General features: G+C 54.4%; 4 protein-coding genes across 4 annotated transcripts; all 4 read right to left on the bottom strand.

The window, feature by feature from the left end:
• Positions 1–1,408: 1,408 nt before the first annotated feature.
• G647_02169 (uncharacterized protein) lies at positions 1,409–2,404 on the bottom strand (the record flags this gene model as incomplete). The annotated part of the gene is made up of 1 exon (XM_008726519.1): positions 1,409–2,404. One exon carries the CDS (start codon positions 2,402–2,404, stop codon positions 1,409–1,411), a length of 996 nt encoding a protein of 331 aa, XP_008724741.1.
• An 824-nt stretch (positions 2,405–3,228) lies between these two features.
• On the bottom strand, positions 3,229–4,481 carry G647_02168 (uncharacterized protein; the record flags this gene model as incomplete). Its single annotated transcript, XM_008726518.1, has 2 exons — positions 3,229–4,260; positions 4,311–4,481. 2 exons carry the CDS (start codon positions 4,479–4,481, stop codon positions 3,229–3,231), a joined length of 1,203 nt encoding a protein of 400 aa, XP_008724740.1.
• An 896-nt stretch (positions 4,482–5,377) lies between these two features.
• G647_02167 (uncharacterized protein) lies at positions 5,378–5,985 on the bottom strand (the record flags this gene model as incomplete). Its single annotated transcript, XM_008726517.1, has 3 exons — positions 5,378–5,590; positions 5,644–5,780; positions 5,832–5,985. 3 exons carry the CDS (start codon positions 5,983–5,985, stop codon positions 5,378–5,380), a joined length of 504 nt encoding a protein of 167 aa, XP_008724739.1.
• Positions 5,986–7,031: 1,046 nt separating this feature from the next.
• Positions 7,032–10,534, bottom strand: G647_02166 (uncharacterized protein; the record flags this gene model as incomplete). Its single annotated transcript, XM_008726516.1, has 3 exons — positions 7,032–10,169; positions 10,227–10,317; positions 10,368–10,534. The coding sequence occupies 3 exons, from the start codon at positions 10,532–10,534 to the stop codon at positions 7,032–7,034; spliced, it is 3,396 nt and encodes a 1,131-aa protein (XP_008724738.1).
• Positions 10,535–10,915: the final 381 nt, after the last annotated feature.

Raw genomic sequence — 10,915 nt, 5'->3', positions numbered from 1 at the left:
AGAACACTGACTGGGAAGAACACTGACTGGGAAGAACACTGACTGGGAAGAACACTGACTGGGAAGAACACTGACTGGGAAGAACACTGACTGGGAAGAACACTGACGGGCTGTTCTTCATCTAATCTGGACAACCCAAACCGCGAACGATGGTCAAATCCATCCGTGCAGTCCTGCACGACATGCCCGGACTCGAAGAGGTCCATGCAAGTGTCGGCGTCGGCGTCGGCGTCGGCGTGGGTTCTGCTCGACTCGACTCTGCAAACACAGTTGTTACCGCCGCATCCACTCCAAGAAGAGCTTGCACAAACACGACAACAGGACGATACGAGACAGACGAGCACGGGCCGGGGCATTTGCGAGGTGGTGGTGGTGGTGGTGGCCGGCGTCATACAGCAGGCTGGACCCGTGACGAAGGATGGTGTAGATGCTGCGTCGTCATGTAAGACCCCCAGGGCTTTCCGAAGACACTATTCATGGAGTTGTGGCATTCTTTCGTCAATAATAATGCTGGGTCACGCCGGGGCCGGAGGAGCCGGCATGAAATCTTATATATGAAATGTTGAATGTGAAATGTCAAATCTTCCTGTGCAAGTGCGCTGTTCTTTCGCGCGGCACCAGGACTACCCAGGTACCTAGCCACGTTTGATAGAATCTGCACGACATTCTCGCTGCGATACTACCTAGTATATCACCGGCAGGTAATGAGGACCGGGACGTTCGGCATGCTTCTTCGGGCAGCTGGGACGTCAAAGCCAGGTGGACCAAATTGAACAGCCAGATAAGTCAAAATGAACAGCTAGATTAACCGAATGGACAGCCAGATAAAGCAGAATGTAGAATGGACAGCCAGGTGAATTGAATAAACAGCCAGATTAACCGAACGAACAGCCAAATCAACCAGAATGAACAGCTAGGTAAAACAGAATAAACAGCTAAACGAACTAAATGAACGGCCAGGGGAACCAAATGAACAGCCAGATAAACAGAAATAAACAGCTAAACGACCAGAATAAACAGCCAGGTAAAGCAGAATAAACAGCCAGAGGAACTAGAATTAACAGCTAGGTAAACTGAATGAACAGCCAGATGAAACAAATGAACAGCCAAATAAACCAAAATGGACAGCCAGGTAAGCAGAATGATCAGCCAGGCAAGCAGAATGAACAGCCAAACGAACAGAATGAACAGCCAGACGCACCGAATGAACAGCCAGATGAACCAAACTAAACATTGTTTGCAGTACGTACCGCCTGCGCTGGTAGGTATCTTTGTTAGTAAACAGGAGATCGAGCCCGACGCCCCAATGCATTTATTCTGTGCTTGACCTTGACCTGTTCGAAGAACCCATCCTGTAGACATAAACGCACAGCCCCAACCAAGTGCCCCCTGAGAGCCAGGCCCTGTTTCAGCCCAGGACGGAGTTCATGGCCTTGTGCGCCAGTTCGACGCCGACAAACGTGGCCGCATTCGCCGGGACGGCTCTGGCCAACGCGGGGCCAAACCCAGGGAAGAAAGCCTTGACACCACCGGACCTGTACACTTGCGAAATCACGCCGGAGATGGTCGGTCGTCCCTCGGCCGTCTGAATCCGGCTCTTGATGGTGTCGACGGGGAACACAGGAATCCACATGGCCACGCCAGCACAAGCACCGGCAGTCATGACGGCTGGCAGGCTCAGTTCCCCGGTCGCGTTACCCTCGGCATCCTTGGGCGACAGACTGCGCTTGACGTACTCATACACGGCAAAGTACGCGGCCGAGCCAGGTCCATCTCTCGCCAGCGTCATGGCGCTCCCTCGGAAGACCGACCGGATTCCACCTTCCTTGTACAGCTGTCTCACGACGTCGACTCCGCCAGAGTACTTGGGCTTCTCGCCCGGCGCGAGTTCTTTCTGGCCTTGGGTCTGAAGAAGCACCTTCACCCGCTCAAACGGGGCCGTAATCAGCGTCATGGGAATGGCCGAGAAGAACCCGGCCGCCGAGATCTGGCCAATGCTGTACTGGGGCGTGTTGTTCTTCACGGGCACCGTGGTGAAGGTGTCGACCAGCCGTTTTCCCATGTCATACCCCCAGAAACTGACGGCGAACATGGGCGTCACGCCCACGAGCGGGGCAGAGACGCCTGCATAGAGACCCCGAGCAAGACCTTCCCGGGCCACGGTTTTCTTGACCACATCGATGGCACCCGAATAGACACCCTTTTCGGCCGTTTGTAGCCGGACCTTGACCAGGTCGAATGGATGACCGACCACGACGGCGCACACGCCTCCGACTCCGCCGGCTGCGAGCGAGCGGAGGCCTGAGAAGGCTCCCTTTGCTTTTTCCTTGACTTGTTCCTTGACTTCTTCGGAGGAAGGGAGCTCGTCTATCGAGGTTGGTATCGAAGACGTTGTAGGCGCCATTGTAGGGGGGTAGAAATGAGAGAGGGCGGAGTGAGGACAGACTCTGAGGTGAACGGAGGATGGTTCTCCCACTAAAGAAGGTCCGTACACCTGTTTCTTCTGTGGGCGAAGCTATCGGGTGACGACACGGGCAGATGGAGCGAAAGGGGATCAACAGCGAGCCCAGAGGCTTGTCGGAGGGGCAGCTGCAAGTCGCGCAAAGGACGAGGCTACTGCGTTAAGCTGGGTGATATCATGGTCCTCGGTTGGAACGTTAATTCATGTCAAAAATCCTCCTTTGTATCGAGACTCAGGAGAGGATGAGGGAGTTTTCTGACTCTCTTCTCGACAAAAAAGTAATTTGGGCGCACGGCAAGCACCGCCGACTGCGTCCATCTAGAAACGCCGAGTTCCACGAGCTTGTAAAGCTGCGTGTTCCGTGCCTGGCTCCTGGCTGCTCCAGCATCATCTACAGCCGAGGCATCGGGCTTTAGGGTCCCGTTGACCCGCGGGGACTCACTGCGGCCAATCTCGATAGCCCGACATGTTTTCGTCCACTACGAGGTCCGAAGTAGGGACTGCGCTGTGTGTCCAGAGTACTTAGAGCTGGCCGGCTCGTGGTCGGGAAAAATCTCGGTGTCTGCTCAGGAGCATGGGACCCTTCACAAGTCCGCTTCATGTTCTGCACAATTCCAAAGTCCTTGTACTTGATGCTATCCTATCCCTGCCATCCGACTCCACTGCAAATGCCCGTTTCGTAGTATACACAACACTGATGCGCCAGCGTCAGGAATGTAGCCAGACCGTAGGTTTCAGTCGAGGATGAGATTACCTGGATGCAGCCATCAGTGGCCGGCACCAGCAATGCCATGCATCGTCTTCATCATATGACCCAAGCTGTCACCGAACAAAAGGTGAGCTTCCGCCACCAGGACAATGGTGACAAGCATCCAGCAGGCCATGAAGATCAGGACAACCTTGATCATAAGCTTCAGCAACCGCATGCGGCTCGCCCATGGGAAGCTTCTCCACGCCTCAACCAATCCAATCTTGCCTTGGCCACCGATGATGGCTGGTGTAGTCTTTCCACCAAACGTGCGGTCAAAGGGGACAATGGTCTCGTCTTCTTCCGGCAGCATCGAGGCTGCAACGCGGACGAGAGTGACTGTTGCGGGTATCTGAAGTAGGACAAACAAGATCACCATCAGGGAGAATCCGAGGACACCCTGGCCGCCCACTGCGTACAAGTCCTTCCTGCCTGGCTCATACTCTGGGTCTCTCATGCGATTCAGCGACCCAAAGGATCCACAGACGAGCATGGGCAGGATGGACACGACCTGGTTTGTGGTTGCCCACAAGGCGACTGCAGGCGCAATCTTGGGCCAAGTTCGAATCGAAGGAATACGCTTGTACCATCTCTTTGGGCTCGGCTCGGAAATGATGATGTGCACCCAAGCCATGTGCCAGGTTGCAAGCGCCGTTTCGGCGACGATGGCGGCAAATGCAACCCCCAACCGATTCCCGAGGAAGACGTTTGCAATCACCGAGATGAGGAAGCCGCAAAGCATGTTCCATGCCAGGAACATGGAAAGGCCGCGGAAGCGAGACCAGAACCCAGCTCGAGCTCGGAGATGTTGGAGGGTTGCGCGAATGGAGGCTGTGAATGGTTTGTTGCGGACCAGGAGGATCTCGGCGTTGTCCTCGGCGTCCAGGTCAGGATCCTCAGGTTGTTCATTCGTGGGTTTGGGTGCAGGAGTAGTGGCCGAGTAGGCGGGGGGCTCCGTAGGCTCGAATGTCCCAACCGGCACGTAGGCTTCGGTTTCAGGGCTCTCGACCATGCATAGTACGGGGAGAAGATGTCCGTAGGTGTAGCCGACCTACGGCCCCGTCAGAATTTCCCGTCACTACTGCGCAGCAAGACACTTACGGAGAACAAGACCAAGACCAACGCAAGACCAGTGAGGAGGAATATCAGGGCCGCGATGGGGGAGACTTGACTCCTGTTGCCATCGTCGGGTTGCTGAGTTTCAGTGGCTGTCAGCATGCCACTGTGAGCATACTCGATGCCTCGGCGGACGATATGGGTAGAGAGCGTCATGACGGCGAGTTTGTCAGATAATGAGTGCGGTGAGGTGGGAAGGAAAGAAGAAATGCTTTGAAAGGGAGAGAAGAGCTGGGCCTGGTAAGAAGGTCAGAAGGTCTTTATGCGGGAGCCGCCGATTGCGAAACAATCGATGGATCAAAGGTTCCGCCGCCACCGAATCAGCCGCCAGGCTGCCATCTTTCCCCCTGCACTGCCACAACCTTCAGTTGGCGAGCAGTCCAGAGCCGTGCCATCATCATAGCCGAGTCCACACCACAGTCCTTGTGCGACTACACCGTCCTCCAGCCTATGTAGCATATCTCCTCCGTACTCTGGACTGTTCCTGAAGCCCAAGTTCCAGGATGCCGCCAGCGGATGTTGGGGGGGTCAGGAGCAGGAGATGCCGAGTGAAACAACCGTGATGTGAAACAGTTCGCTGCCCGTTGTCGATTACTCGTATACTGCGGAGACGGAGTACATCTCCGACGCTGGCCACATAGTCAAGCCACTGGGTGTGGTGCCTCCACCTCAACTTGACCAGGTCTGTTCTGATACACAGTACGGAGTACCTGTAGGCGCCGCGGTACATGGTGTTTCTGTATGGTGTTTCTGTCGACGTCTGGCTCGCCCGACGCACAATACATTCATACATACGGAGTACTCTGGATCATTCTCACGTCACGCAGCCAGATCTTCTCAACCACGAGGATCCCGATATGCTCATTGTGCAGATGCTCGTGCCGCCAACTCCGTGCTGTGCACCTGTAGCCGAGCACGAATCCAGCATAAGGTCTCGGTTCATGAAATGCCCACCGAAATACACGATGCGCCGGTCCAGGGCTCCCCCGCCAGCAAAGCAAATGCGCTACATTGTTGTCGTGATCACCTGTGTCCTTCCCTCGTCCCCGCAGTTACTCGTCCCCGAGACTCTCCCTTACGAGTCGCTGGCATTTCCGCCGGAATCCCTTGGGATCTTCCCGCCACATCTTGGCTGCGTCCACATTGGCGGGGGACTCGTCGTTGGGTGAATTTAACATGCTGATCACCGAGATCAATATCGTCTCGGGACTCTGGACCGGGCTCCATCGTTCTGATGCCTTCTCATATCCATACTGATCGTCCTCCTGTCACGTTTGTCAACTTCTACTCACGTCAACAGCAAGCCAGAACTGCGTACTGGAGGATGTAATATGGAGATGCAGACGTCTCCATTCGGGTATATGTTGGGATGGAATATAGGTGTCTCGAACTTCATCTTCGGTGGCATCAGTGGATACTCTGGCGGAAAAGATAGACGAGCGCGGAAGAATCCTCCTAAAGAACATGGTCAGTTGGCGATCAACCACTCGGGAAAGAGTGCCATACCTCCGTAATATTTGCAGTCGTCGTTCATCATGAGCATAACTTCCCACTGGAAAACATTGTTGTCCACGAGTCCACAGCTGATTCCCGGTAGATCCTTGTCTGACTGCATCTGCTTTAACTGCCTGCCGAGCAACACTGCGGCCGACGAAGCCATGGTCGCTGGGTGCCCGTTGGAGCCGACTTGACGTAGCCGGGATCAAGGAATGTCGCGTGTCTCGTGGGACTCAGCTGCGCAAGGTGTTGGTCCAAGTGGTGAATGACTATCTGCCGGTTTGAGTTGGGCTCACATGCAGGAGGGGGGCAGAGAGTGCTATTGCACCCAGTGTCAGTGCATGAGAGAAACAAGTAGCGAAGTTGGAGAACCGGATTGAGTCCTCGTTCCTGCGCATGGATGTATAGCTCGTAACTCCTAGTCATCACTCATCGCCCCCAAACTCCGATTTGCCAGCGTCTCCGTACTTCGGGGGCTCGGATCTGGGTCGGACGAACGAACCACCAAATGAAATCTTTACATTACGGGACGACGCCTCGACAAGTATTCGCCCTCCATGTCTATTCGCACTTCAGGTGCTAGCAAGGGTTGAATGATATACAGGACGTGGGTCCGAGTCCCTTCTATCCCCTGCAGCCCCTCTCATCATTGTGAGAACTATCCTGGGAGATCTTTGAACCTTGCTGTGAATGAGCGCGAGAACGGCCGAGCTGCTGAAGATGCCATTGCGTTGCTTTCAAGTCTTGGTCAGTCGACTGTTACCTAGGTAGTAAGCAAGTAGAAGATAAATACAAGCAAATATACTGACTGGTACGAGGAACATAATGACAACACCGAATCATCCGAACTATTTCTTGCCGTTCGCGCTTTTCCACCGATTTGGCGTCATGTTCATTCAACGGCGAGTACGGCATACGAAGCACGCTTGTTACTTCCACGAAGGTGGCGAACATGAAGAGGAAGTGTCGTTTGGACGTTAACAGGTGATTGCCGAAGCACATCGGTCTTGCAATCAACCATGAGATTCTGTGCCTCTGAATCTAAGCTCCCAGCCAACAGTACGATCTGCAAACGACTCGAACTTCATTTTCCAGGCTGCATGGCAATGTCCAATGTGCCATACGCTATTCCAGCAATCTAATCTCAAACAGCCACCATTCGTAACACATCAATCACTAGGAAGAGCGCATTGCACTCCAAAGTCTAGATCACCTGCCGTATCTCCATCCACCCTGGAGACGCATACGCTCACGTTGCTCCCGATCTGCCCTCACCTCTTCAAGGGTCAAACCATCTCCGCTAAGCGCCCAATTTGCACTGCTCGTCCGGTCTCGCAGTCGCTTCAACCTGTCCTTGTTGCCTTTGGAGAATATTTCCTCGATCTTCAATGGTGCAATTGGCCCAAACACAGCATCGCCGTCCATGCCTTCTTGGCGGATCAGTTGTTCGGTTAGATGACCGGGCGTAGCCCAATCAGGAATTGCAAACCCGCTCCCTCCGTCGTCGGAGTCCTCATCCTCGGAATCAGTAGGAATTTCCGGTAGGTTGATGGACTCGCCATTCGGATATTGGGGCGAAGATTTCACCGTTTGAATGGTCTTGTGTTGCATAATCGAGACGGGTGTTTTCGCGTGGTTTGGTGGATGGGGTCCATCGGCAAATGGAATCTTGCCCCCGGTCGCATACTGCTGCATCTGTGGTGGCGCTACTCGAGACGGTGGTTGAGGAAATTGCCCGGCATGTGTGGACGGTTGTGTCTGCACATAACTAGGATGGGTGAGGAACGACGCTTTCTTCCCCAGCTGCGACTGTCTGATGGGAGCGCCTGAGACAACTGGACGCGGAGCCGACTCTATCAAGCACTCTTCTTCAGTCTTCCGTCGCTTGGCGTCCCCTGGAAGCATTCCGTTTCCATATTTGGAGTTCTGTGGACGAGACACGGTGGCTTCCTCCTCCAGTGGTCTCTTTGCCGGCTTTGCAGGATTAGTAGGTAGTGGGTGGTTTAGCAGTGGCCGGCCGGCATTCTGGGCAGCAACACGGGAAGGAGGTCTTGTCTGAGCAGCCTCATTTGCCGCTCGGTCGAGCCGCTGTTGTTCTGCCTTCCGGGCTGCTTCTTGACGTTTACGCTCAATGGCTTGCTGCTGAGCCTGTCGCTTGGCTTGTTCTGCAGCCACTCGTTCCCGTTCACGCTTCTCGGCTTCGACACGCTGTTTCTGTTCTTGCTTTCGCGCCTCTTCCTGCTGGACCACTCGCTTTCGTTCGAGCTCCCGCTTTTGCTCGAGTTTCCGTTGAGCTTCACGCTCGTCTTGCTCCTTCTTGCGCTCCGCGGCAAGGAGTGCTCTTGGTTTGGGGGGCGGACCAGCCACTGATGTTTTCAACACAGTCGATGTTGTCGACTGTAGTGAGGCCGAGCTAGCTTTCTTGCTCAAGCCAGGGCGCTTAGGCTCAGCGGCCAAGCTATCCTGTGCGTTCGGGCCAGTGTTGACGGGCATTCGTTGTGAGAGTGTGCCGACGCGAATTGAGACAGGGGCCGGCTTAGCCTTGTTGACAGGGTGCTCTCGGCCCAGGCGCACTGGTCGTGTCGGTCTGGCAGGAAGCTCGGATGGTCCATGTTGTGGCTCTTCGGCTTGTGGCTTCGGGCTCGTTGACTGTGGCTGCTGGGCATCCTTCTTGGCCGTTCTCTCACGTGCGAGCTTCTGGTCTTCAGCCTTCTTTCTCTCTTGTGCCCGGACTTTCTCCAGCTGGGCATCCATGGCTTGCGTCAGCTGAGCTTCTTTCTCTTTTCGCCTCTCTTCCTTGTCTCTTTCGGTTGAACTGCGAGTCTTCCTTGACTCTTTTGGCGGGTTTGAAGGCAGAGGCTTGTCCTCAGTCACAGAGTAAAGACTTGGATACATCCCTGGCATCGCACTTGATGCAGCTTTGAGGGAATTGGGTGATAAAGTTTCCAACTTGGCGGCTGCAGAGACACTGGCGCTACTGGTGAAGAGGCCCTTAGCAGTCTTCATTATAGACTGTAACTTTGACTTTGAGGCGCTGAGGTCAAGATATCGCCTCGGCGAGCCCTGGGGAGTAGTGGTGGCTTGGGCAGGGTTAGACACTGATACCGACTTGGCAGGACTTGCTGGAGGCGCCATTGCGGCCTTCGCGGGCGAAGCTAGTGTGGCGGTGGAAGCAGACTTGGTGTGCCCGAAGCCAGGCATGATCTTACCAGGCCCTGGCGACATGCGGACGGGTGTCCTCATGCGTTCTTCGTGCGCAATCAGTTCTGGTGCACGACAGTCAAATTCATCTTCGTCTGAATCTTCTAGATTTGCGGTCTTTGCAGGGGACGATTGAGCAGCATTGGGTGATGTCAACGGCCTGATCCAGTCGTCTTCATCGTCTTGCATCGCTTGTGCCTGTAGCGCAGGTCGTGCCACCTGGTCGTCGTGCTCGACCGCTTGGGTTGAATCGGACAGTGGGACGGCTGCGGGTATCGACTTGGAAGGCCGAGGCGCTGCAGCCTTTCCGAGCATATCGATCTTTTCATGTAGTCTCTTCGTGGAAGCTTCAGAATGATCCCTAATAGTCTGGCTGTCCGCGTCTGAATCGTGGCCCAAGATCTGGACGTTTGAGTCATCGTCTTCATCATTGACATCATGCATTGGGATGTCTGCATCAAGATTATGTGGTGGCATTGGTAGCGCTTGATGAGGAGGTAGGGTTTGCCGCGCACCATGAACGATTGACCCATGTTGTCTTCCTTGATCGATGTGGCTGGTGCGCGAGATTCTAGCCCCAATACTCGACTTCAAGGGGTCCCGCGGCGGTAGAGAAGCAAAGGTCAAGCTGCTTTTCCTCACTAGGGGTCTATCGGGTGTGGATGCATCCGAGGGTGAGCCGAGTTCGTCTAGATCGTGAGGTTCCTGTGAATGCACTGTATCCAGCCGCGCGCTCTGAGGGCTCTGATGGTTTGACTCTGGATCAGTCCGAGTAACTTCTTCCAGCGAGACTGCGCCTGGACCTGCGATCTTCGTTGTCTGGTCTTCCTTTGCAGAGTGGAATGATCCTTCCGTAGTACGGTGACCCTCATCCCGGACGTCCTCCATGTCATGCTCAGATACCACATCGCTGTTTTCAGAAGGCGCTTCCTTCGCCGTAGGTGTTGGTTGTACGGGTTGCACGTGGGAGGAAGTATCCATATCGACATCATCCTGACTTGCGGTGTGATAGCCGGAATCAGTAACTGATTTATATGTTTGGCGACCGTGATCAGCGGAGATGTGGAATCGAAGCTTGGTCGGACTGGGCTGTTTCTGGGGGCTGTGGCGTTGTAGAGGTTTGGAAGAGAATACGTCGCTCAGCGGCTGCAAAACCGTACATTAGTACAGTCTCGCTTCGACGGGAGATTGAATCAAGCTTACTATTCTTGGGTCCTGCGCATTTCGTTTTCTGCCGGTACGAGGAGTCTTGCCTCGCATCTTTCCAGGAGTCTTGAACACGTTTGCGACATCACTGTTTGAGTCAGCCCGCCTGTACATACAATGTTTCCGAGCTTGCCGTACAGATGGCTTCGGCTGAAGACCTCAGCCATGTGCTCATTCAGCCACTCTAGCTGATGCTGAGCAGGATAGACCACCTCTTCTTTCTCATTCTGCAATAACTGGAGGGCATTTTCCTTCTCTGCCGTTATCCAGGAAGGCGTCCCGACCGCGGTAGTTCTAGCAGCCATTGGTATCGATACGCAATGCAGGACAGTATTCGCATGTAGTCGAGGTCTGAAAGGTTCAAGACGCGTCTTGGTCTGCCGCTGTGGATTGGGGGAGAGGCATTGTTATGGCAGAAAGTCTACTACCGAAGCTGGTCTTTCGAAGGTGAGGTAGGATTGAAACCGCTTGCATGTTTTGGTTGTGGCTGAATTGGACTTAGCGTGAATGCGAGGTCACGTGAAAGCCTCATGGTCACGTCACGCCGTCCCTCCAAAAGGCACTTTACCCACAACACTCCAGCTCCAACTTCACGGTCAACGACTATCAACAGGCAAATGATATCACAGCGCTTGGTACGATGCTCAATGCCATTGTTCCCGAGTTTCGTAGAAGGTAGAATTGCT

Source organism: Cladophialophora carrionii (assembly GCF_000365165.1).
Source record: "Cladophialophora carrionii CBS 160.54 unplaced genomic scaffold supercont1.2, whole genome shotgun sequence".
NCBI lineage: Eukaryota > Fungi > Ascomycota > Eurotiomycetes > Chaetothyriales > Herpotrichiellaceae > Cladophialophora > Cladophialophora carrionii.
Note: the sequence above shows the minus strand (reverse complement) of the source record. Positions and strands in the feature narration are given on the sequence as shown.